This window comes from Harpia harpyja, chromosome 6 (assembly GCF_026419915.1).
Source record: "Harpia harpyja isolate bHarHar1 chromosome 6, bHarHar1 primary haplotype, whole genome shotgun sequence".
NCBI lineage: Eukaryota > Metazoa > Chordata > Aves > Accipitriformes > Accipitridae > Harpia > Harpia harpyja.
The window spans coordinates 37667010-37694883 of NC_068945.1; the positions used below are offsets into that span (position 1 = coordinate 37667010).

Sequence of the window (27874 nt, forward strand, 5' to 3'; positions counted from 1 at the left end):
TTTTTTCTCAAGGAAAGCACAAACACAGCCTTCCTCTACCATAAAGGACGCAGTTGAACTTCCCTCATTTCAGGGAACTGCAGAGATTAACAAAGCTGGAGGATGGAAGATGAATCTCACTTGGGCAAATCTTCTGCTTTGATTGTGGCAGACCCAGTACCTAACTAATGGGAATGCTTCTGTTACAGCTTTTAGAATAAAAATAGTATATGGCTTAGTATACATGTGCACTACATACACTGTGTGCACATACACGCATATGAACGCACATGCCTGTGCCATTTGTTTACATATTAAACAAAGGCTGTGTGCTCCTCCGGTGCTCTGTTTCAAAACTTAATTATTCATCGGTATTCACTGCGCAAATAAATGGTCAGAGAAGGTTTTCTTCCCTGTTACCAAATGAATGTGCTCAGCAGTCACCCTTCAAGATTACAATACTGCCATTACCATCTTCTATCTAGAAATAAAAGCCTGCTTAATCCTGCTGTCTTTTACCAGAGTCAAAGCAACACAACTAGCAGAAACCAGTTTGTGGACAGCTTGATTTCTGACATACTATGGCTTTTTCTTCAGTTTTGTACGGATATGTTCTTAAAACACATAAACAAAAAAACCAACACCAAAGCCCCAACCCAAACCAAAACACACTTCTATAATTTGAAAGGAGCATCCACATGGGAAGCTATATTGGTACAGCCAAGGAACCCCTTATCTCATATTGATGTAACTTTTTCATGTTGACTAGTCTAAACAAATACAGGGAATGAACTTTCCCTGGGCATGTATTTTATAAGTGGGTGGGTTTCTGTTCCCTACTGAAAAACAAAATCCCAGTGAAAAATAGTAAGAATAATATTGAAACAACTCTTTCAAAACTTCTGCAACTTCCAGTGAGGGCTACAATTTTGCAATACAAACTGACACATGGCTTTTTTTGCTGTACTGTGTCACTGGTTTTATGGGAAATGTTTAGATTCCTGAAAAACATAAAGGAAATGAATGCTGAAACTGTGAATCTTTTATAACTACCGTATGCAAGTAGAGATTCCAAGTGGCACTGAATTACACTTACTCAATTTAATTTATACAAAGCATGCAGCTAGCGAGACTGAGAATATGAGATCAATAGCATGAGAGACAAATGGCAACATAACCAACTCTGAATTGTTGGCAGATGGAGAGAACAGTGACAATATATTGTCTTTTGCTTTGCAATGGCCTATAAACAGAATATAAAGGGAAGTACAAACAGTATTCTCCTTCCACTCTACCTTTCCTTTAGTCTGATGATCAACCTAACATATGCCCCCTGCAATGATATAAAAAATTCTTGGCATGGCAAGATTCTTGGCATTGGCATCGTTTTATGTTTAAAACCATAGAAATGTTTCTAAAAGCTTTTGAAAATGCACCTCCCAAGATACAAGCACATTTTTGTGGCCAAGTTGCTTTGAAAACAATTAGATCCAGGTTTGCTGAATGGTATTGTAGTGAAAGTCCCATAATTGGTACATAAATGAATAGTTTACATGCCTGCTTATAAGCGCATAGGATAAAAAGAGACATCACTGATGGCCAACTACAGCTTTGTGTAAGTTCCTATAAATGAGTGAGGTAAGTATGGGAAATTTACCCCCAGAACAAATAGAACCATCTAATGAGTAATACATAGTTTTCAAGTTCTACTTCATATTTTACTAATGTCATACTAGTGCTGCCAGCCTGATTTGTATACCTACTTACTCTGCGTGCTGCAAAGCAATTGCTTAGTTTGGGGAAAACAAGCCCTAGTAACACCATGTTATTTTCTTTGTTGGTTAAACAGGGTCAAAGCTCAGCAATTATCTGTTTCCTCCTTTTGTCAAGAACTTTGACATTCCTATTTCTCAGCAGTTCATTACTTACAGTGACAGTGAATGTACAGTATAACCCAGGTTCTGGCTCAGTGCACCTATTTAGTCTAACCTGCATCTCCGGTCTTGCGACCAGCAACACAATTTTCTTGCATTCTTCGCTGGAGAGCAATGCCACTGCCTCTTCCCGATTCTGGACCTCTTGGCCATTTATCTAGAAAACAAATGAAAGTGGCACATTAGTTTCTATTTCCACAAAGCAACACACAATAAAGGGCAGATATCAGCTCATTTGTGCTGAATGTATGGACAATGAAACTCGCGCAACGGGCTCATCTTCAGCCCCTCAGTGGTAAGTGCCTTCACTCAATTATGCGCTTACTGTAAGAGCTGTATCGATCGTTGAAGGATGGTGGACATCAGAGGAAGCAGTTATGTTCATAAATGTCCAACCTGCGCCCTGGTAACATACATCTAGCAACACAATTAACCAGCCCTTGACAGGTGACGTTCATCTTTCTCCGTTCAGAGTAATGGAAGTGTCACTCTGAGATAATAGTGCTGGTGGAAGCAAGACTGGTAATGCTACAGATGAAATCAGTCACACTGTATGCTGGTAGTGAGCCAATTAGAGAGCTACAGTATTATCTCTCACCAGGCAATACTTACAGGCCACTGCTTATTGCCGCTCCATTTAATCATTTCATATTTGTGTGGACAGCTTAGTATCCAGAACCACACAAAACATATGTATCCCCCTTATCAAAATAAAAGTGGTTCTCCAATGCGAATGTGCTTTTCTCGCTACCTTCCTCCTATCTGTCACCTCACTAAACCAGCCACGTCCATGACTACATGGTAACAAACACTTTTTGCATTGTCCAAACCCTTTATTGAGGGAATCAAATAGAAATCTTATTTTCCATACGTATTTGGTTTTGTCCAGTTCACAGCACAAGAAGTGGATTATTCTCATTGTAGCAACAAAAAAAAAAACTTGGTCTATTTGAAAATGGGTGAAAACAAAACTGGAAGACAGAGGGATCTGAATATTTGGGGGAAATAAAATTTTGTAAGGGTTTGATTTCAAAGCAGAGGGAACTTCCTGATTGATTGAAAAGTAAAGAGGAAGTTGCATTTCTCCATGTATGTTTGGCCTGAAAGCCTTGACTTGAAAACACAGCTTTAATTCAGATCAAAGAAAAGCCCAGTGTGTACCCTCATTATCTAACCAGCAATAAGTAAAATGCCTGAGACCCTTCAAAGCTTACATTAAGGGATAGCAGTGGTCTGTGGGAGACCAGATGACCATTTGATAACGCAGAGCTGCCCTAACCCGAAAAGCAGAGACTTCAGCCTGCCCCACGGCATCTCGCTCCCACGGGGAGCACTCATCAGCCTGGAGGTTCGCCGTTAAAAACAGCAGGAGTTTAGGCACCATCCTTATCAAACCTTTCCCTTGACTTTGTAACATTTCATGTAAAATACTCAGGCTGTTCTCAGGTGCTTAAGGGGACTGCGAAGGTGATGGGAGAGGTGTGAGGTTTGTGAGAATGAGAAGGGGACTGTTTCAGCCTCAAAAATGTGAGGAAATCTGCCCTAATTTTGCGAGAAATACACAAAGCAGCGCGTCCCTCCCAGCCTTAACCAATGCCATCCGCCACCCACAGAAAACCTCCCCACGCTCAAGGATCCGGCTCGCACCCAGCCTCAGAGTAATCCCCCCGTAATGGCACTGTCACCTTCTATTTCTCTGAGTTATCTCATCAATAAGAGCAGATAGAGGGTCAATGTGTTTTCAGATATGAAAGTAAACCCCACGTAACTCTCTGGGTGTTAACTTTAATGGTCAAACTCATAGCTATATATCAGCACTGACATTAAAGTAATGCTCCAGTCTACAAAAGGACGGCAGAATTACCTATGCTTTTCTCTCGCCCCTCGAGTCTTTACTCACAATCGAAATGAATTTCATTAGGAACTGGAGAACATTTGTCTGAACTGCTGTTGGCTCTCCACTTCGCTCAGAAATTTTAGAAAGCAAGGAAAGGAGCAGAAAATGGACCTACCCTCTATTACCTTATTTTGAAACGCACAGAGTAGGAATGAAAGTTGTTTCTACTCTGTCAAATAAACTAGGTTTTTTTCTGATTTTTCAAAGTTAAAAATGTCATTATATCCTGTTTGCTTTCTTCAGTAGGTATTTTACAGAAAGACGCAGAAGGCAGTGCACTGACTTTTCCTCTCCTAGCCGCACCCCACGATGTGGTCCCATCACTCCCAGTACCACCAAGGAGCTCACTGCCCTCGCACCATGGCGTCTGGGTCTTCTGGGGGGGGAACACCATCAGTCCTGTGAAGGTTTTCACGTTCCCAACCACACAGAGAATAAACCAGCAGCCCCTGAGTGAGCCCTGACATTAAAATGTAACTTATTATTTCCCCTCCAAAAGATGGGCCACTTGGTAAGCCAGCTCGTAGATCCTGTTGTGTTAGCTAGACTCCCAAAGCTGATACCAGGGTAAGAGATATAGGTACACATTTCAGCAAAGACATTTCCTGCAGAAATGAAAATACTGGAGGGAAGGAAGAGGCTGATCTTGTGACAACGTGAAAGCTCACGTGCCTAAATTAATGAAGGGCAATTATGGAACGTGTTACAGAAAAGCAACCTGTCATCACCAGGAGCTACTTCTGGGGCTCCAGTGAGAAAAGGTTAAAATGCAAGGGTCATCGACTGGGAACCAGAACTAAAATGCTACAGTACAGCAAAGAGTTTCCAATCTACTGATTTTTGGTAGCTGTTTTGCGATTTTGTCACTAGGGCAAAAAATGTGCTATTCACTGCCAGTTGAAAATGGAAATCCACTGCTATTCTAGCTACTTCCCTCTTTGTAGAGGTACACTGCCCTCCTCCCGAGCCAGCAGCCGGCCACCCGTACCCACAGGGGCTATGCTGTATCACACAAACCTATCTGTGGGGCAGCTCTTTAAATGAGCGGATCAACAGAAACAAAGGGGGAAAAAGAAGCCAAGATGGTGGATTAGAAAAGGAACTCAGAAAACCAATGTTTTATTGGTGGAGGAAAGAAAATATTAACAAAAGCCTAATGAACCCCCTCCTCAGGTACGTTCAATATCATCCTTCACTAACAGCACATTTTTTGTATGAAAACTCTTACCATATATGCTCAGCACAAGTGAGTTTTACCCAAATTTATGCGATCAGTGAATGATCAGCAAGTCTGTGACACCCATATTTATGTCTGCAGAATCCCTGTTTAGAATTTGACACTGAGATGAACATAGGGGAAATGAGATTTGCTAATAAATATGGCAAAAAAAGACATGGGACATAAGGGCATGAGCCAGAACGAGTTAGTCATTCTCATTTTTCAGTACACGCACTCTAGCTCCCGGCTATTGTGTTAAAAAACAGACAGACATGGATTTTCTCATCGATCACAGCAACAAAGAGAACTACCTTCCCTCATTAACAGTCCACAGAGAACACGGCACTGCACATTTGTCTGAAGAAAGAGTTTAAGGAAGAGTCTATTGTCACATACTTGCAAAATGCGGTCTCCTTCACGGATCCGGCCATCTCTGGCAGCAATGCTGTTTGGATCAACCTGCACAGGACAACATCCAGTAACTGAACATGGAAAGATTTTTACTGGAAATGGTAACAGCCATGTAATTGCACAATTTGTAAAAGTACCATTTTTACTCTGTACACAGACAATCTGAAGTTTCCTTTAGAGTCATATGAACTCAACAGTTTTTAAATAATCACATGAGCTTGTTTCAGATAAAAGCCTAAAGACAGAAAGGGTTGGGAGCATATGATTTTCAGATTAATACTTTCTTATGCCACTGTCAGGCATTAACCTTCAGCTGTCAGAGCACTAAGAATTAATGACAGACTCCCTCTTCTCTGGAAGTTCACTATGGACTGAGGTGCTTCTGCAGCAGTTGATACCTCTATACAAATGGGCCTGTCTTTGGGAAAAGAGCAGGTTTATTTTTCTTTCATGGAAACATTTACTATTAAATGATTATCTCAGTTATCAATCTGTTACTTCCTCTGGAATTTTGCAGCTTGCAAGGAAACAGCAAAAAACCCCAAAGGATCTATATTGTATAGATCACTCACAGGTATTGTATGTTGTTCCTGGTCTGAGTCAGTTAATTTTAAGTTAGTTTAACCTAAATAGATGTTTAGGGCTCCATTAACAGTTTATCAAAGTCACTATAGCTCATCCCTGAGCAATGACCTACTGTTCATTGCAGGGCAATTCGATCTATCACCTTTCACTTGATGGTTATCTTAAATCATTTATTTTGCCTCATCATGCCATAAGCTATTTTTTCAAACCAAACATTTGTGTTGAGCATTTGGTTTGCAGGTTACATCCTCTACAGCTGTTAGATATTATTTCCTTCTTGTGCATTGTCACAGAAAAAAAAAATGATTCTGAAGTGCTTAATCAAGTACGAAAGACAATATAATTACATTCACTATAAAAGGTCTGAGAAATTTCTGCCATGTAGGAAACCCAGCACATTTCAGATATAACCCTGGAGTGTATTAAAGAGATTCCTGCACTTTCTTTGTCCTCACAAGGTCAAACAGACTTTAACAGCAGCGTTTATACAACTGGTGGAAGACTTATTCTTGGGTAGTCTTATATTAATTCCTCACTCTTGTTCCAAGGCTGTGCTTTTCTGCTTCTTTGACATTGCTGCTGGCCTGCGAACGTGCAATCTTGCCTTCATCCCCGTTCACTGATATGTAGAAGAATTCTCTCTACTGATTGCCTCTGTCCATGAGCTTCGCTCAGGATTTAGAATCACAGAATCATAGAATATCTCAAGCTTGCAGGATCATGGAGTCCAACTCCCTGCTCCTCATAGGACTACTTAAAACTAAGCCATATGACTAAGAGCATCATCCAGATGCTCCTTGAACCCTGACAGGCTTGGTGCCGTGACCACTTCCCTGGGGAGCCTGTTCCAGCGACTGACCACCCTCTCAGTGAAGAACCTTTTCCTAGTGTCCAAATTTGGTTCAATGTGCCACAAAAGTGAGAAATTGGAAACGCGGTTCATGCAGGACAATCACCAGTGACCTTGGACTCACAAGAGTTCGCTTTACCCAGAAAAACAACCCTCTCTGAATGGCTGGAGACTGAAAGGGAGCTAGTGTTCCTGGAAGTCTTGTGGGCTGAACCTGTGAAACACTAGCACCCTGTGATATGTACTGGATGCCATGTTTTGCTGGTGAAGCCAATGAAAACCTGAGGGTTCGTCCCATCTCAGTATCCAGTATTCTGTTTTTTGTCTGGCAAAAAATATTGTTAGTCTTTCCAACATATTCCTCTCCCAAGCTATTCTCTCCACCCACCTGTGGTATGTCGGTGTGTACCACAACTGTAACAAAACGTAAAATAATGATTATCCACTGTTATGATTACCGAGGCTGTGGCAGGGGGAGAATGCAAGCAGGGTGTGGAGAAGGTGCTTTTCTCCTTAAAAACTCTGCCTGATTTCTATTATAAGGGCAGACTTCTTTCAAAATTCAGACCATGCTCAGACTGCTTTGTACTTCCCTAACGATGAAGTTGTAGTTAAAAGCATTCACATTAAAGAAGCTCACTAGTAATAATTACACTACTTGGGCAACATAATTTAAACTGATAATCTAAACGAATTGAAAGTGACACGTGCTGGCTGACAGCCGACACTTCTACACTCTGGTCTCAGAGCACTTGCTCTTACGTTCCCTGGCAAGTTCAGCCCTCCACCACGAGCATCTCCCATGCTCCTCCCCATTGCCACGTCCTTACCTCGCTGACATAGATCCCCGTGTCCTCCTCATCATCAGTTCTGTAACAGACAGTCAGCCCCAGCTTCTCCTGGCTGCTAATGCGGCACAGCTCCACCTCCTACAAGAAAACACACAGGCTCGTGTGGTGGCTTTTGCCAAGGGTGGAAAAAAATTGTATAGCACAAGGGAGCACCAAGCTGCTGACATACTCATACCGTAGGACATACTCATACTGTATGACCTACTCATACGGTCCAGTCTTGAGACACAATATTTTGTGTGCAGCTTTAAGGGGGAAAATATTCTGTAAATTAAGAAGGAAATCCCAGTATATTGCAGGTTCAAGCTATACAGAAACAGTTCAGTAAGACATGCCAAACTTTGAGAAATACGGCTGTGCATCGATTTTGCAGGTTTTTTGCTTTTGGATAATAGAAGATGACTTACAGTATATTACATAGGCATTTTAGTACTATCACATCAACTATTGATTTATAGGATATAAGACAGACTGGCTACACATCAATCAATCCATCACACAAGTGCCACTCCCTTCTAACAGCAATCCAAGCCATAAAGCAAAAACACAGCCTTCCCTTAATAGCATAACTCCTTCCCTGGCCAGTTTAGTGCCATAGCTTCATTGCAGAAGCTATTAGATAACAGAAGGATGCTTCAAGGAATCTCCTGTGGAGCTGAACAGCCGTGGCATCCTCCTCAATTGTGAGATGATGCAGAAAACATATTTTTAGTGCCAGATGTCCCAGCAGTGGCATCTCATGAAAAGTGCAAGTTTTAGGGCAGATGGCGCAGCGATAACTACTACATACACCCATCTGAGTTAAGCGTCTTTAGGGTTTCATGGGGGAATCACTCACTAAAATGCAAAGCTGCACTTGGTTTGAACACTGTGAAACAAATACTTGTAATAAAGCACGATGAATCCAATAACACAGAGTATTAGCTTGGGTGCAAATGGGAAACTGTAGTTGATATATGTATTTAAAGGGACTTTGCAGGTGACATTTAGAGCTTAAGAGTTTCTGCTTCTCATGGCTGCACAAAAAAAGGAGAGACAAACCCACGCTTCAGTTTTCAGTCTGTGGTACAGAGCTTGCTCCTCCCCATCCCCAGAGATGTCATGCAGATTAATCCATAAACAGGCGCAGGGCGCACAGCAGTGAGGACTCACTACTGAGTGAGTCCCATTGACTTGGGACCAGCTGTCAAAATACCACAACTTATAGAAAAACCTGCAGTTCACACACATGGGTTAGCCGATGAACCCCACACCATTTTCATTTCAGCTGAACATCCTTCACGAAGTGCACTGCTATGGCTTCCTCCCCTGCTCCCTCACCAACATTCACATCTACATGGGTTCAGTACCTGCATAAACCCTATAAACTTCTCCCTGGACTTTGGACATTCAACATCTTAATGGAAACTAAGGAAATGTGGAAAATACCATGAAACCTGTAGTATTCTTTAGTTTTTCTTAAATACAGCAGGAGTTTTAAATAGGGTGGTGAGAAGTGGAATAGTCGCCAGTACACATTATACGTGGGGTTTGAAAGAAGAAACACTGGACCATGTTTTATTAGGGAAGAGAATCGCAGTGACCTGATTTTGGCATTGGGAGCAAAAGTATATGTACTGGAAGGAGGCCTATTCAAACCCCATAATAATTGATGCCTCCAGAGGGAAAGAACACTTGACTAGAGCTGTAATATTAGGGAGAAATTACAGTAACAAAACGGCTTCAATTACAGCAACAAGGTATACTTTTAAGGAATAAAGAAGCTTGTGGTCCCTTGGAGGCCTATAAGGAAGCCTAAATACACCATAAAGGACTGAGACTGGGACCTTTAAATCAAGGCAAATGAGGAGCTGTGCACAAGCTGAAATCCATTGACTTTCATTGTCCTGCCGGCACAACCTCCCGTCTCCCCGCGCTGAGGCTGGACAGGGGCCCCAAGGACTGCTCTGAACATAATTTCTTCGATCGGGAATGAACTTGAAGTTCTTGTGGATGACTTTTCTCAAAATGTTGCTACAAAGCTGTACCAATGTTTCAGGCTGCAAACAAACTGAATCCTTTCAGTGCGCTGGCTCAATGAGCAGAATAATTTAACCGTTCAGGGCATGAAAGAGCAAAGGAAAATGAGGACGACCCTAGAGGGTCCATCCTGGGAGTCCAAGAGGATTGCTAAAACTGTCTCTGGGCACCAGCTGATGACAAATACCAGTGACTGGGATACACCAGCCCTGGCTGCGCATAGTGCTTGAGTTGCCACAGCTTTCGTTTCTCCGCCCAGTAACAGAGCTTGAAGCTGAGATCTGTACTTGGTCTTCTTGGGACTACCTCTTTCCTAAATGACTGTACGAGGCATAGTCTGATGACTGCGCATGGCTGTAGCCACTAGAAGCTGTAGATACCTACAACTGAGATAGCGGTACTTAGTGTTGAAGGCCCAATAAACATTTCATGCTTTTCAGCCTAGACTCAAGTACATATTCAAGTAGTATCTCATTCAGCATGAGGGAGAAGTTGGATGAGGTCTCTTACTTTGCATTGGAAGTCATTCCAGATAACTGCCTTTTTCCCACGGCACATCTGCACTACTAACCTCACGGCATCATCTTTTTTACAGCAAACATGATACATCCTGGTCACATTCAAACAAATCAGGGTTGACAAAACTTCTTTGGAAAATTTAAAAACACTTTGAATAAAATATTAAATCATCTCTCAGAGCAAAAGCTCACAAGCCTGATCTTTAACTCTATATAACAAGCACATCTGAAACAACTTCAACAGAAGAACAGCAACTGAGACACTAAAGAACCTTGACCATCACGGTCAAATGCATTGAACATTGCCTTTTGCGACAGACACTTTTTAGGGTTTTTTTTTCCCAACTGGTCTTTAACAGAAGAAACAATAAGTTTGGCAGCAGTAATGAATTTCTAAGAATGTAATTTCCTTCTCTGAAATCCCTTTAGATACATGCACACATGCACACACACATGCACGCATGCATACAGTTGCCTTCTCTTTGGGTTTTGTGTGTATGCATGTAGGGACTGAACTGACAGTCTTCAAAATTCAGCATTTTAAAAATCTGTGCGAAACAATATTTGGAGATTCATGAAGTGTGCTGACAGACAGATGGTGGAAGGAGAGGAGATGGGAGATGACAGCCTCCCCCTCTTTTGGGCACTCTGGGGGCAGCCGCCTCTCAACACGAAGAGTTTTCTGCTGCCAAGTGACAGAATTCAATGCCAAATTGCTAAATCTTTGACTTGCTGCTTCTTTTCTTTGTGTGGGCAGAACAATAATTCAGTGCATTGCCACAGTGAAGACAATACTTTAAAGTGTTGTGCCATAAATTATTTGGTTAAAAGATAGACATGGAAATTAGAATAAAGACTATCCTGTCTTGAAAGACTGGGATGCAAGTTTCCAAGGTAGGTCATTTCTTCAAACATAGAAAAGACAGCCAAGAGGTGCAGGTCGTGCTCCTGAAGGACTGAAAACTGGTTATACTGGTCATCCTCTAAAGTGATGGAGTAGTGCCTGTAGCCTCTGGCTCCCAGTTAAAGGCCGTCATTCGCGTCAATGATGGAAAACCAGTTTACAGGCTGTCAGCCTCAGGAGGCATAAGATCAAACAAGGAGCTGTCACCTCTTTGGGGAGGGAAGGCTAGGTTAATACTGTCATTTCTCTCAAGTGCTAGAGAAGTAGATTATAAATGTCACCAACTGGGCTGTTGGCTTTCCAGAATTGCTGAAAAGAGGTTAAGGGCTATTAAAAGAGACCTTGGAAAAGTTTGCATCAGTTTGCAGTTATAGTAGGTCTTTCTACTAAAAGCTAGATTACAAAGAGTAAAGCTGATGGTCTGTTAGAAAACAGCCCATGAGCACTTCGGTGACCATTCTTAAACAGTTTTTTGGGGCGAAAAGAGATCTGAACTGTTCACATTTTCCCTCCACACACTGGAAAACAGGTTACAGCCTAAGAGGGAAGTTGGTAAAGTTTTTTCTCACTGCACCCAGAAGATGTTGACAAGACTTATTCATGTGATGACCCTGTGCTGGAATAACTGCACACATGGAAAGCTTACTCTGCCCCATTTTTCTTTGTTGACCACTCTGCGATTGGTCTCTACTAAGCCATGCACACCTTTGAATCCTCCCCCCACTTTCTGTCAGGATTAGCTACTCCCTGTCCAACACTGTTCAACCCATTTATAGCGTGGCTGAGCTCTGCCCCTGTCTCATCACTGCCTGTCAGCCTCTCTCACCTCCATTCGAACCATCGCACCTCTCCACCAATACAATCCTTCTGTCCTTATCTTCAAAGCCCTTCTCAGTTCACTCTTTCCCTAAGTGACCCTTCACTCATATTCAGACAGCAGCCTCACTCACACTTTTCTCCATTTCCCCCCAAACATTTCCATTCTCCATAAGTGCCCGCATCCACACAGCCCCTGCATCACCTTCCTTCTACTCTCACCTTATAAACCATTCTGTTATCTCACCTATAGAAATCTGTAAAGAAATTACTGCCTGGTAGAGCAGGAAGTCCCATTTACTAAAGTGACTGCTTCACTACCTATGAATCATGTGTACAGTCAGGCACTACCAAAATAACCTTTTATTACTGCCACTTTGTTCTCCTTCCTTTCCCTCATCCTCTGATCTTTTGTTTGTCTTGCATTCTCACGCTTCTGGGTGATGAGAAGAAATTTTTGTACTGGTGGGAAATAAGGTAAACAAGAAATTAGAGCTCAATACAAATTAGTTGGGGTGAACAGCAAGCTACCCTCTTCCCAAGGTAGGAGAGTCTCAAAGCCCATACAAGAACCCCCAGTATTTGAAGGCAACTGGGTGGCTTTGAAACTCAGAATAAACTTGAGATCTGATGTGTCCCTTGCCCGGGAATTGCCAGGGAGTAAGCAGGTTCAGGAAATCCCTGATGGTCTCTGGGATGATAATATTATTTTTGTTGAATTTGACCTACTATATTCACAGAATTAGCGAAGACATTGATCGAATTCTTTCCACGGAAGTGTAACTCTTGGGCTGCTCTAGTGCAATGGAGGTTTAAGGAGAAAAACACTGCCTCAGCTCTAAAGGGTTTACAGTCCAGTTGCTGGACACTATAACATTGTCTTGGCTCATTCTATGTCCATTTTTCATTTTTGTCAACTCATGACTTACTAGCTGTGAAATGCAATAAGACTAGTTTTCTCTATGTAATGTAGACCAGTATAACTAATAAAAGTTAATCAATTATTCAACGCCATTCTATAGCATGACAAAGGTAAACTCTATACTTGGCTACCTCATGTCCAAACATGTTGTCTTAGGACTGGGAGTCTCCTGAGACTGTGCTGACAAGGAAACTTGCTGATCCCCTTTGCAATTTATTTGTGTACAGAAACACGCCGACCCATTTCCAGAATGGAAGCCTTTAATAAGGAAACCTTAAAAAAAGGTTACCATCACAAATGACAGAGGATGAACTCATTGATACAAGTAACTGGTTGCAAGATCAAGAATTGTAAATTTTTTGAAAAATTACTGGGTTTATTTTACATTACTGAGCATATGGTTGAGATTCTTCCCTGGATGATGCTCTATAGTGAGGAAGGGAAATTTCCCTACCTTCTCAAATTTATCATAATTTTGAAAAAAATCAGTGAGATATTGCCTCATAAGGCATTTTTTTAGCAGGTTTCCAGAAGTCTTCTGCCTTTAAGTCCCTATTCCCTGTTCGGTTGTAACTGCTTTGGTGCAGTCACCTTATGTAACATTTTGTGACTTGTTTTCTTTATCTATAAGCAGAAAACAATGGAAACACCACCAAAGTGGCAGGACATAAAAGAATAAATGATTACGGAGTGTTTGAAAGGCACTGTAGAAATATTATAAATACTCTACATCCTTCCAATATTCCCCATCTGCCTTTATAGCAATTGTTGCACACCACTAAAAGGACCAAGAGAGACTATCAAAATCGTAATAGCTATTGAGTTCCCTTCACCCGTACGGTATATCAGAGTAATGGGTCCCATGAACTCTGGTAACACCATTAGAAGGGACAGCATGGAATCAAAACACAACAGTATTTTTCCTAAATGGACAGTGTGTGATCATTTCAGTTAACAGTTAAGTCCTCATTACAATGAGAAAATCATCTCACTGTCGAGACATAGTCAAATACCAAATTAATTTTAATTAGCGTTACTTTCCAGTGTAACAGAACCTGTGATTCATAGTTCAGGGTTTGTATTTTTGTGACATGGCAAGATAGAGCATCCTAAACCTGTTCTGTTTATGATACAGTTAACTATTTCATTTCTTAGCATTAACTAGCATCTATCCTGTCTCCATTATCCTAGAGGAAAAGAATGTCAGCTTTTCGTGCTGGTTATATATCAGTACAGTCCAGCCTGTAAAACCAAAACACTGTGCTTTCTTCCCTCTCCCCTTCAAACAACACTCCTGAATGGGGAAAAAAAAGACAGAAAGGAGAAGGGAAGTTTTGCTATTTACAAGTATGAAATGGCCAGGTTTTAAATTAGGAGCCAACTCAACAGTACACATACAGCTTTTAGAAAAGGAAGTCACCACAGAGTACTGGAGAAGGAGTCCTACTTCACCAGAAGAAAGATAAAAAGCTGCCAGTCTGGAAAAGTCCTTGTGTGGTGAAACAAACAATGCAATTCAGATATGCTTTATCTTCACCCTAAAAGGTACAAAAGAGCTGTATCTTGGCTCAAGTCTCTAAGGTGGCTGACAAATTGCATCTACAAAGCCCACAGTAATGTAATGTGTTCTAAGGCAAAAGAATTCAGAGGGAGCCAGTCTGTGGAGGTCTCTCTGGGTTCAGCAATTTTTCTGTACCATAGGATGATTATTAGTACCTTTTGGATCAAAACTAGATTACGAATTGTTACTAGTTGCTATTATTGCAACATCAAGGGGGGGGGGGTTGTTATCTTCATAGCCACCCAGAACAATGCAGTTATCACCAATTAGTGAATTACTGCCCATCACTAAATAAGTGGCTATGTACATACTCTGAAACAACCCCAGGTGTAGGCTGAAACACTTTTATGTTCTACCCCTTTACGGACCATTATCAGGCAGAGCTCCAAACTCTTTACACAATTTACCTCATAGCTGGGATGACCTAAATGTTTGCAAATGCTAAAATACACCAAGGTTTAGCTGACAGGTTTTGTGATTATGTCCTTGTTTTCCTCAGTTTCTTTCACCAGCACTTGTAAAGCAGCGCCTTTATGCCAGGCTAGTTATTTTGTGCTGTAGCCTTGACTGCACTTTTGGAAGAAATCAAGTCTTATTGAATGCAATGAGTGGACCCAATACCTGATGATCCAAGGTGGAGGAGTGTGTAGTACTTACCGTGAATTTTAAGAAAAAGAGAAAACAAAACCAAAATAATAAAGCAAAATAAGAACAGAGTAGTTACGTTTATCTTTGCTTTTCCTTTTTACCTGTAGTAATAGCTGAGAAGCTGTTTTAATGTTCATCCCACTAATGTTATAATTGACAGAACGATTAACTGAATGAATAAAGCACAAAAGGCCAAGAACAGAGTACTTACAGAATAGCTCAATGAAGAATTAACTGAGAAAGTACATTAAGGTCTGACTTATTTTAATAAACTGGTTATACTGAAAAAAAAGTCCTCATCCATCTGAGCTAGTGTCACCCTTCTGAAGCATCAAACAGAAATGCATGGGGACTATGGGGACTACACACACCTTAAAATTAAGATTCACTCTTCAGTATCATCTTGTTTCTGCATCTTTATGGGTGAGATCAACTTTCAGTTTATATGCATAGCTGAATTTTGGCTGCTCAAAGGACATACCTTTTCCAGGCTGCCAAATCACTGGTCATTTACATTGCTACCTTCAATAATATTTAATCTTCATAATATCACACACTTGTCATCACTGGCAAGTAATTCTGCTCATGAAATAAAAAAAAATAATACAAACAGAACCAGAGCTATCCCTTCACTCTTATTACAGGAACAGTTCAATCTAATGAAGTCCTAGGAGGGTAGAGAGCTATCAGTGGAGCTACTAAAAAGAAAAATTCATCTCAAATTCAGAAGTGATAAGAATGGTATTATACATTACATAAAAGCATACGTTGCAAATGCTTGTAAAACAGGGGAAACAATGGCCTGGGTTTGCAACAAAAAAGCATCATCAGCAGAATGAATGGTGTTCTTTAGACTTCCTTTTATAACACCACTTATTTCACCTCTGAATTGGTACCAAGCAGTAGGAGTTGTGACTGTCACGTACAAATGATCAGGGTATGTACAATGGGTAAGACTACACACTTAAAACAGACGCTTGGTGTTTCAAACAAGTATCACATTTCACCTTACCCAAATCATGTTTCCAACTCTCTTAGCTAGGCTTTGTTTAGCAGTCACGTCTTTAACAATGACCAGAAGTAATTTGAGGAAACTCAGAAAAAAGATGTGTAAATCCTAGCATCAGTAGAAGTCATCACGCCAATCTATTTCAAATATAATGATTTTTTTTTTTTTTCCTATGGGCTACCTATCTCTAGATGAAGAGAGTCTGTGGTGCCTCCAATGTACACTTAACAAAGTCATTTAATTTGAAGGTAGATATTTTGTTTTCAGGCTTGGGGTGGGCGTTAAATATTTAGTTGTCTACTTGAGTGTATATGTATCTCTGTGTGAGGAGGGGAGGTAGTATGTGTGTGTAAATTTATGTATATGAGTATATAGGTACATACAGTGCGTATATATCTGTGTGTAAGTGCATGCCGCGCAGGCCGGTTACACTGCAGAGAGTCTCCCCTGGCAATCACCAAACAATTCATTTAAGAGCATGATTGCAACTCTTGAAAACACAGTGATAGGATATACACTTATAATGAGAAAGAAAAAGTGTCAGATGACCCCACAATTCACAGAACCAGAGCACTGACATTTACAGCCACCTCTGGACTCTACCTTTTAATGACAAACCATGTAGAAGACTAATTATTGATTAATAACTGCAAAAACAGAAATGGCAAAAGGAAACAAGAATTTTCAGTTTGCTAGAAAACCTCGTCTGTCCTAAGCTAGATCAGTCAAACATAAACCCCCTCTCTCACTTTACCTCCATGATAACTGCACGTTTAGGGTGGGCTACTGTAAAGAAACAGCTCACAGGAGAGACTATATGGAGGAAACACCTACCACTGTACCTTTCTTAAGTGTACCTATAAAAAAAGATCAACACCGCCTGGGATTCTGGGACTGCCGGACTGAAGGCAAGTAATACCACAGGCAAACAAAGGCTTCCTAGACCTGAGAACTATCCTAATGCCATCAGGAGTTATGCTCTCTTGCCAAAAGGATTTTCCAGGAAATATGTTAATGTCTACGGAACACAGGCTAATTGTAGGCTACGTAGCAGAAGTATTCAGTGTGAAGCAGAGTGCAATGAAACTGCCCTCCCCTTCAGAGGTCACTGCAGGGTCCTACTGCATTCTTTTCACAGCAAAAAACCTTGTATTTAAATGCCTGTAGTGGATTTAATTTACAGACACTGGCCAATTCCACCAGAAAAAGAATGCTTCCATCAGAAAAGCAAAGCTCTTAACTCCTCTGGTACGTTCACCATGGAAGGTAACAAGCATCACAGGATTTTAGCAGATTATAGTTCAGTTTTAGAACCCATTCTGTAAATGCCTATGGAGATTTGGTAGAGTTCAAGATTTCGCTTTTGAAGTGACTGACATGCTCGAGTTGTGAAAATAACCTAAAGAAATCAGTTCTTTTTTCCCCTCTCTAACATTCCCGGTATGCTCTGTTACGCAGATTTTACATAGACAGGCACATCCACAATGTACTTGGGGGCTATTTGGATGGAAATAGAAAAGCTATGGAGCAAGACTGAGCCAGCCTAGATGTAAACAAGCTGGAACTGCTGGCAGCTGTGCTGTTACAAATAAAATTGCATTCCCCACTGTCTTCTCACTTATCAATTTTGACAGAAGACTGTCCTGACTTCTCATAAACAGCATCGAAAAGGACAAATCACATTGGGTGTCAGATTTGCCAGAATGGATTTGGTTGGTAGCTTACCACAAAGAAACAGAGGGTTATCTCCATTCCACATGGTGGGGAAAAACAATGCTCTGTCCAAGGGGTGGGGGCTCTACCTTATAGGCTAAAGTCTCATTTAATCCTCGTTTTTTAAAGTCTGGTTTAGATTTAAGAATCTCTGACACAAGATTTGTTTACATCAAAGCAGAAAGGAAAAATATCAGCAAGCATTTCTCAAATGCATAATCCAAAAGCAAATACAACATAGAATGAGAAATATTTAAAAACGAGATCACTTTCCTGCTGATCACTGCTTTATAGCTACACTTAGAGCCACATGCTGCTTTGTGTCCAGACAAAGAATGCTCTGGGACAGCAGGATGCTGTAGACAATGATACCAGTGTTAAAAAAAGAAAAAAAAAAAAAAAGAAAAACGTAGTAGCAGAAAAAAACAGAATTAATACGCTGACATATAGGCACCTATTAATAAAATACCACCTTGCAACTGTGGGAGCAGAATTTGGCCCCGTAGCTGACGAATCTTTTGATAATAAAGAAGCTCCATTGGATACGGGAATTCATCCTCTCCCTGCAGCCCTGGAGAGAAAATTTTTGGTGCACGCTAGACTTCTATGTAGGAAATCAAACAATGGAATAACTTAAGGCATGGCAAGCCTGCCAGTGCATATTCAGCAGTCTGATGTGTGATGATCAGTAACAGCCTGATGGCTGCGAGTGGGAGGAGGAAGACACCCAAGTGTCAGCTGAGACTCTCAATGGGTGAGGACAGGGGGACGGATAGCAGTCGCGGAGCAGATGGGGGAACTGGTTGGGCTGGATGAACGACGGAGCTGGACTACGAATGTGAGAAACCTTTGCTCACTGTGCTATGAACAAATTTCGTGTTGCAGTGGGAGGAAGGGTCTAAGCATATGGGGACGAGATAAACATAACTTTTAATTCTGTGGGCCTCGCAGGCTTGGTGTGGCCTTTCTGACTTGCTTTTAAAGGGTATTTTAAGTCTTGAGCTTAAAGACACATGGTGGACTTTACAGTGAGCATATCTCCTAAGGAACTCAAAGAGGGGGGAAAAAAAACCCTTTACAGATTACAGGCTTCCTGGCTGCAAAAGGCTCAACAGCTAACAGTATATCCTCCAGGAAGTCACAAACATCCACTCGAACCTGAGTTTTCCCCCTTAGCTAGCAGGCATAATACCAAATCTTCAGATCCCTGTCAGAAAGATAAATCAAAAAATCAACCCTTATGGGAAGTATTAAACTTAAAGTACCCTAAACGCTATTAAAACCCATTTTTTCCTCCTATTGTCTGGATGATCACACTTACTGGAAAGTAAAATATCCTCAGCATACTTTGTTATTTCAAACAAGCCATGGTCTTACTTTGCTCCCTAATTCTTCTACCTCCCTATTCATTCTCTTTATTTCTGTTCTTTCCCCATGGTGCAGTATGAATGCTAATTTATTAGAAGTACTTAACTATATACATATATTTTCTTATGTTATATATGCATATATGTTTTCACCTGCTTGAGACCCAACACCCCTTCTGGTATGCTCTGCACTTGAGAAAACCATGAATTCTTGCTTTCTGAGCAGAGAGATCCACGATGAACTGCTTATATATAGTATTTCTCAGCAGTCAGCTTTGGTCCTCACTTTTGGTCCTTCACTCAATGTAAGTGTGAAGTTGCAAGGATACGAGAAAAGTTTAAAGTATAATTAACTAGCTGATGACATGCAGCGAAGGGTTTCTTTTTCACTAATCCTAGATTCTACATTCTCACTTTGTTCTCATTGAACAAAGTAGGTGGGAATAGCACAGACAAGGCAGAAACTGAACCTTATGGTAAAATGAGATAAGCAGACTGGAGTAGTCTGTGAATACTAAACTGTCAAATTGGCTAACAGCCTCTGTATTCCAATGGATTCCTTTGCTTTTGGACAATTTTGACAAAAAATAAAAGAAAGGAATTTATTATTACATGTATTTGAAGAAAAAAATTCTGACTTTTCATTAAAGCTCCTATCCTGACCCCCATATTGAAACTCTTTGGCTTTCAACATAGAAAAATAAGAGATAAAGCTAAGGAATCACTGGTCTGTGCCATTTAAGGGGTGGGGAGGAGAAATCCCTCAAACTTTACCAGTCCCATTTTTTTGGTTTTGGGGCTTTCCAGAATTTGCTCCCTAAACTGTTTTCCAGTGAAAATGGCTTTGACATAAAATGTAAGAATGAACCTTCTCTTGGTTATCAGGTAGGAATACGGCACTCCACGTCTGGCTAGAAGTCTATTAACTAATTAGGGGCTGGAGCACATCTCCTATGAGGGGAGGCTGGGAGAAGTATCTTCTTAAAAAGGAGATTTTATTGCTTCCTTCAAGTACCAAATACAAGGGTCCAGAGAAGTCAGAACCAGACTCCTCATGGAGGTGCACTGTGACAGCCACACAAGACAACAGACATGAGTTGCTACTCAGGAAATTCCAGTTAGATATTTAGGGAAGTGCTTCTTACCATGAGGGTAGTCAAACACTGGGAGAGCTGTCCAGAGATGTTGTAGACTGCATACTATAAAACATAACCAACTATAACTATATCAGCTATATAATGAGCATTGACTTCTTTGCCCCTCTATGATAGGCTCTCTCTGCAATTTATGGACTTGCCTCAAATAGTGGTATTTGAAAGCAACTTGGACAATTTAGTGGTGACGTCTACTGGATGGAATGGGACAATATGAGCACATGACAGCAGTGCCAAAATCTTTACAGTGACTTCTACATTTCTGTTTGCCATTCATTGTGCTGGAGATTAAGGTCTGGAAGGGATCCAACAGCTGCAAAAGCTCTATGTACTTGGAAACCAGTCTCCTCACTTGAGACTGTCAGATACACCCTTCTCTGTCCACGAATGTCCTCTTTGATACACCATGGACCTTCTCAGGAGAAGATCCCAAAGTCTGGAGTTTTCCTGACTCTAATGGTATAAAAACATTTAAATCTGACATGCTTCAAAGGGTGGAGGAAAACCTATTGGAAGTAAGAATTCTGATAAGATCAGGAACTTCAAGCCCCCAGAAGATAGCTATTCCCCTTCCAAAAAACACATATGCTGCAGCTGTTTCTAAACCTGATTCCCAACTCTCCTAAGTTTATTAAAGAGCCCCTTCATAGCTTAGAGCTCCTTCTAAACTGTAGCAAGTGCCTTTTTCTAGCCAATGAACCTTAGATACACAAAGTTCAGAGGTTTATGGGCTGTCATAGCTGCAGTTCAAATCAGCTGAAAATCACTTGGCATAATTAGCTTTCACTTTTTACAACAGATTTCACCTATTGCAGGTAAAATCATACTTTATTTTTTGCTGTATTTCAAAATGTTACTGCCCAGCACTTGGCTCTGTAAACATCATTATTACTGCTGCCTGCCTGCTTTGGGCCTGAAACGTGTCAGAAGATTTATCTGCCTCATCAGCACTTTCTAAACACCCAGGCAGCCAATCGAAATGGGGAGGCATAACAGATGTGCCAACATCTGCTGCAGTGAGCATTTATCTGGACAGCAGAACATGTAGCTGTAGATTCAAACTCCTAACCAGTTACAATTCCACACGTTTGGACACCCTTGATCTACAACTGTGTGAAGGCTATTTTGGAATATTAATTAAAATCAAGTTGAAAACTTAATTTTTCAATTTTAGACAGCTGTGAGAAATATACCTTCCTGTAATTCAGTTTACGCCCTTCAGACACAGTAAAGACAAAATGCTATGAAAAAGCTAAATTTAAAGTTGAGCTTATAAAATTAGAAATTCTTAGAAAGCACTAAACACTAAAATTCCACCCCATCCATGCTCTTGTTTACTTTGAGATACGTACATATTAAAATATGTATAGTTAAAATATGCAAATTTTAATCACATACATGTGCCTATAAATCAAGCACATGAAGCGATAGGCAATGACTTTTAAAACATGTTTTTATTTTCCTGGCACCAAAATGAGGTCTATGGGCACCATATCCATGCTGAGTTTCAGCTGTTCAAACTTCTGTTGCACATGGAAATGTCCTCCACCCCCAAACACATACTTGTATAGATTGATGAAATCATGAGATGAAATACAAAGCAAACTCATCATCTGCTTTTTTGATGCACAATACAGTTTCACCTGTATTCCTGCTCACCAAACCATGCCCTCCAGGAATGACTATCACATTCTCTTTGAAGAGCTGCCTCATTAAATAAAAAAAGCAAACTTCCAGAGAAAAGACCTCTCCTGCTTTTCTGATTTCTCCTCTGAAGGCCCAGCATGCATAATATTGAAACCTTGTTTAAAGTCCATTTTCTTGTAAATGTTCCTTCTTGCTAGGGGGATTTGTCCCTTGCTTCCTGTGCTCTTGAATTTCCTAGGATACTGAGCTTTAAAATAGTGACATTACAATAAGCTGTTAATGTGACTTAGGTTATTTTTAAAAGAATACGTAAAAGGAATTATTTTCTCCCATCTTTTGTCTGTATAGCTAAATCCCGTGTCTCCAAGACAGACTACACAAACTTTCAAGCAGAAGGCATATGAAAAATAGCATTAATAAAACCCTTACAAACATTTTCACTGTAAACCATATATGGAGGCATGTGGTATAATAGTATAAAAACCATCTAAACAAAGCATTTCTCCAAAACAGAAGATTTATACGCCACAGATTTCCATAAATATGAAAATATTGCCAGCACCTTTCCCTTCCTTTGCTGAGTGAAAAACACATACCATATGTTGTAATGTTGCCCAACAATAAAGTGCTGCTGAACTAAGCTCACTTTTCTTCATTTTCCTGTAAAAACATAAGCTCTGACAACAAGGAAGAATTTTTATTAGCTTTCAGGTGAAGTGAGGAGTAACCATGTGTTTGTTTTATGAAATCATGAAACAAAATGAATATCACTGACTTGATATATTTTCCTCCTGTTTTAAAACACAATAAATGGTAATAACTTTGATAAATTTGCCCATGTCAGTTTTGTGTCTTTTTCTCCCCACTCTCTCATGATCCTCTATAGTTGTGGACACAATTCAAATCCCTAAATTGGGATATTCATTACTTAGGGGAGGTGAGATGACAGCAACTTCATCTGCTTTAAATGTCAGAATTTTGTGATGACATACGGTAACACACTCAAAATTAACAAACAACTGTGGCAGAAACTACCCTGACATCCTCTTCCATCTTAATGATCCAATGACTAGCAAGGAAGAAGAGAGATTTAATGGCCAAAAAAGAGATGCATTACAATAAAGGCTCCTGGGTTTCACTGCCAGTTCTGTCACTGACTGACTTGGCAAGTCTCTCAATACGACTGTCCTTAGTTCACCCGCTTGCGAATTCCTGTAGCAATACGGGACATCGTAACACTGAAGAACCTCAGTGGAATGGTGTTAAGTCTAATGAATTTATACTTGAAAAGTGACTTCAATTCTTAAAAGACAGATGAAAAAGTAAAAGGAAAGGACTGCTCCTTTTACCACTCCTTTGCTCATTTACAGTGTACGACTGGCCACAGGGACAAATTACATATTTATTATTGTCTATGTGTAAATTATGCTGACTTAAATCCTCAGGTGTTTTAAAAATAAAAAAGCCAGTGAAGTACATAATCTTGTGCTGTAGTATGCCAAAAGAGTCTTCTTTTAATTATTACAGTGTTATTCAAAGAAGTACAACAAAAAAAATATTCCAGTGTCACTTCTCCATTTTAACTGTGACCTTTTCCATTTTTAGTCCGTAGTGACAGTCAGCGGGATCACAGGCCAGGTGTTAGCAGCTCAGAACTCCTTTTGAGTTAAAAGGAAAAAATCTCAATGAAGGGTTTTAGAAGCCCCGATCACTGGACTGTTTTCTCAGGCCCAAGTGAAACAACACCAATAATCTATTTACTTGTCCAGGAGACTTCCTCACAAGCTTTTCAATTAATAGCTTTAAAATACAGTCCCTTTATTTTCTCTGGATTTGTATGATACGACAGGTAGGAATGGAAAAAAAACCAACCACCCCATGACCCCACAAACCAGAAAGACTCTCCTAAGCAACCAAGACCACAGATCGCTGGCACATACATACCTGTTCACTTCCTTCATGATACTTCTTAACAGCAGATGCTATATAATATTAAGAATTGCCACAAAAAATCAGAATAATGGTGTCAGTAAAATGTCTCTATACCATGGGGCATCCACGATTCAGCCATAACCACTAGGCAGTTACTAACTGATGGTCAGAAAATAAACATAATACAGTAAGTCCCGGTTTACCTACGCCCACTCTGAGCTGTCAGATCAGTCCCTCCACCACAACAGCAGCTGCATAAGGTAAGGCACGTGGTGAGAAGTATCTGCTTTTCTATTGAAAATCTACACCACACTTACCAGCAAGCCTTTTCACGCTCCCCTGACCACACCAGTCAGGTCTGATGACAATGGAAAGACACAAGCTTGTCCACCATTTCAGCTCTTCTACACTGCAACACCCACATCTCTATTAGGATCTGTATTTCTTGAAACCTCTTTTAAATTACATTTAGTGGCTGCTGAATTCAAAAACTGCCTTTTATTTGCTAAAGGCTTTTTTTTGATTCATCCCAAGTTTTAAGAACTTCAGGAAAGAAATCCCATCGCAGTAGAAAATACAGAAGAAACAAGCACAACCTGATAGCAAGTCACAAAGATATTATAGTGGTTCTGCCCCTTCACATCGCTGTCATCCTGCCTGAACATGGCTGGAACTTGGCTTGAGCGATCCCTGCCAAAACAAGGTTTCTCTCTCTCCCCCCTTTATACTATTAAATAAAAAACATGACTTAATAGCTATGCAGAGAAATTCCATGCTACGTGTAAGGAATTTCTAGAAAACCTCTTCTCTAAGAAACGTTTTCCATTTTGACGGTTACATATCCATCTTCTGGCTTAGCTTCGTTGCACAGAAACACTCATCAGGTAACAAAACAAAAGAGCCTGATGGCAGCGATCGGAAGTGCTGGCAGTGTGTGCACAGAAGCTGCTTCCACAAAAACTGTTTATTCAGGTGTTAGCAATTGAAGCAGGAGCTCCAACTGCATTGCCGCAAGCGCCTGTAATGCTCACGCAGGGGTGTTTGCAGGCTATCACAGCTCTGAAGGGAGCTGTTACAGGCTATCAGCTCAGTAATCCTCATGTTAAAAAGGCCCTAAATATGTATTTACAAGATAGACAGAGCTGTTTGGTTTACTGGTTCTATAATCCATGTGTTGAAAAGGCCTTAAATACGAATTCACAAGGCAGACAGGTCTCTCTTGGCCTATTACAGCAATGGCGGGCCTTTCAGAAAGTCACCAGAGACCACACTTTACTGGCCCATGAGGGCCTCAACCCACAAACACTCATGCGTTCGAGTAACTTTTTTCAGAGAAACAGCCTCACTCAGACTGCTAACCTGAACAAAATTACTCCTTTTGTTCTAAGGAAAAAATACCAATAAAATCAATCACTTCAAAAGCGTTATGTCACAGAAATGGGAAATTTGAATTTGCGTCTAAAATACCTTCCCTCATCATGATGGGATGAGTGTTACTGGAAAAGTAAACTAATGTGTTACCGCTGCATTGCATCTGCTGCAATGCTCAGATACGGTAAGAGAAATGAAGAGAACAGGATAAAATCTCTCCTGTGGGAGTTTTAAGTGTTCAGTGAGAAGACGTCTACACAAAACCTTACTTGTGGCCAATTCCCAAAGTTTTCTAGCTTTTCTCTTTCAAGGCCCATTTTTAGTCATTTGTGAAAACAGCCGACAGCATCTGATCCAGAAATGCTCAGGTCAATAGGAAACCTTAGCAATTTCAGTGGGTTTGGATCATGTCAGTGGTAAACTTAAAGGACTAATCTACATTTACAGTTAACAGATTTATGAGTGCAAATACTTCTCAAAACATTTAAATGAATGGCTGTGCATAGCCATAAATTAGCACTTACATTCAACATGCACACACACACATTTATTTCCTTATTCTGACTGAAAATCTGTCTCTTGGGTCTACAAAGCAGAACATGAACTCAAGAGTATTAACTTTTGCCCTGAGGTATTAACCAACCTTCAGAGCACTATGGGTTGCTCCACTTAGGAGAAGATACTAATGATGGAGTAAAGCAACTTTCATATTAATCTTCTAATTTCCAGAAATTCTATTTTCCAGAGCATAGAAGGAATCAAAACGGCAGGTGTGTAGTTTCTAGCTCACGCTCGAAGTTTCACAGAGGCATCAGGGGGGAAAAATCTCACATGGCTTTTTCTCAAAATACTATGCTCTTCTGTGGCTGCTGTTTCCTGCAGGACCTCTGATCCTTTCATTGTCTGGACACAAAAGGCTTCACAAAAACTGACCACAGAAAGATTTCACCTGCACATGCCTCGTGGTTGTCTGTTGATTTAGTGACATGCACCAACTTCTGAGCAAATAAATAAAATAAAGAAGCTCAATGGTTTCTAAGACCTTAAGTGAAGAGCATCAGAGTACCTCATAATTTCATATAGGGCCAACTCAACCCTTAGCAACTTCTCCCAGGTACTGGTCTTAACACCGCCCTAATCTATCAGCACTAGCAGTTGCACGCATTAAAACTGGAGTCATCAGACACAGGCAGGCTAACACAATGGCTGCCATTCTGCCTTTTTTGTTCTGAAAATGCTAATCCTGGCATGGGGGACCGTTGATGTGGTCTTCCAGGCTCCTGCAAGCTATGTCATTGGGCTGAAGCAATTACTTGTGCCTTTGCTTAAAAATGAGAACAATCAGAGCTGGAAAGTCTTTTAGGCAATTATGCTGGTCTCCTTTGCACATCTACATCAACTAACACCCAATCTCCCCCCCAAAAAAACCCCTCGATTCTGAGAGCAAACTTTAGCCTACTCTTCCTCATATATGCAACAACACAGTTACCTCGACCCACTGCTATTTCTTCTCAAGAATGTCTACTTTTGCTGTTTCTAAGAAGCATTCAGCCAGAAATAAGAATCTTTTCCTATCTCACATATACGAGACTTTAAAAGCTGTAATTCCCCAGAGATATTGGCTCTCACAGCAGAAACCAATCACTTCCTGTTTTGCTTTTGCTCAAAAGCTACTTCAGTACATAGACGGTATGAAGGTCTCTGCCCTTGGATAAGGACCTGTTGACTAAACGACACTGCCTGCTTGTAACATATTATTTTCTTCTGCCCCTCTTATTGAAAGGCAGTCTCCTCAGACTGAATATGTAGGGCCAGACATCAGTGATGCTTTCTTTTGTTCAGCTTTGTCTTTACAACATTCTTTGGGGGTTTTTTTAACCTATTTTTTCACTCTTCCACCATTTAAGTGACTGTCTCTTTAATTTCTGTATTACTGCCAACATTCCAAACCAAGTATATGATGTTTCTTCCTCCTGGATAGTAGGTTCAGAAATAGTATTAAAGAAGTGCATGCCCATTAGCTGATTTACTCCTCTCTAGCACCAGTAGTCTCTGTTCTTCATACAAGGACAAATTTTAGAGCCATGTTTAACACAGATTTACTGGGGGCTGTGATGCTTTTAGTCCTTTCACCTCATTGGTACCAGAGAGCGTGATGTACACTCTAACATCACATGATGTAATTCCAGCAGCACAACAGCCACTCACAGCCAGACTGGGTGCGTTTGTTCTGAATATCTTCGGCTCTCTTTCACTGATATTGACTCCAATTCCAACTGAGCATTTACAAATCGGTCAATTCCTGCTTTATCTTAAAAGTCCTCATGGGTATCTGGCTATGTCAGAATTGCAAATCTTTTGATCTCTTTCTGCCAACACTGACTGATGCTGCCTCTGACCCCTGTCTCAGTATCTACCAACAATTCGGATTCCTTTTAGGACAAGTTTTGCAGCAGCAACATAAGGATGCTCAAGTTGGCTATCAGCAATGCCCCAGCTTCGTCACCTTCCCAGCCATTTGTTTAAAGCATGGTACTGTGTGGTGCCTAATGAGCCTCCCAGGGAGT

At 40.6% G+C, this 27874-nt stretch overlaps 1 protein-coding gene across 2 annotated transcripts in view; it reads right to left on the reverse strand.

The window, feature by feature from the left end:
- Nucleotides 1-27874, reverse strand: part of PDZRN4 (PDZ domain containing ring finger 4) — a 254796-nt gene that overhangs the window by 10569 nt on the left and 216353 nt on the right. For both annotated transcript variants that reach the window (XM_052790608.1, XM_052790609.1), the window contains 3 exons: nt 7706-7804; nt 5426-5488; nt 1969-2070 (listed from right to left, as the gene is read on the reverse strand). In XM_052790608.1, the coding sequence (XP_052646568.1) occupies nt 1969-2070; nt 5426-5488; nt 7706-7804 (264 nt within the window). The remainder of the gene's footprint in view (nt 1-1968; nt 2071-5425; nt 5489-7705; nt 7805-27874) is intronic.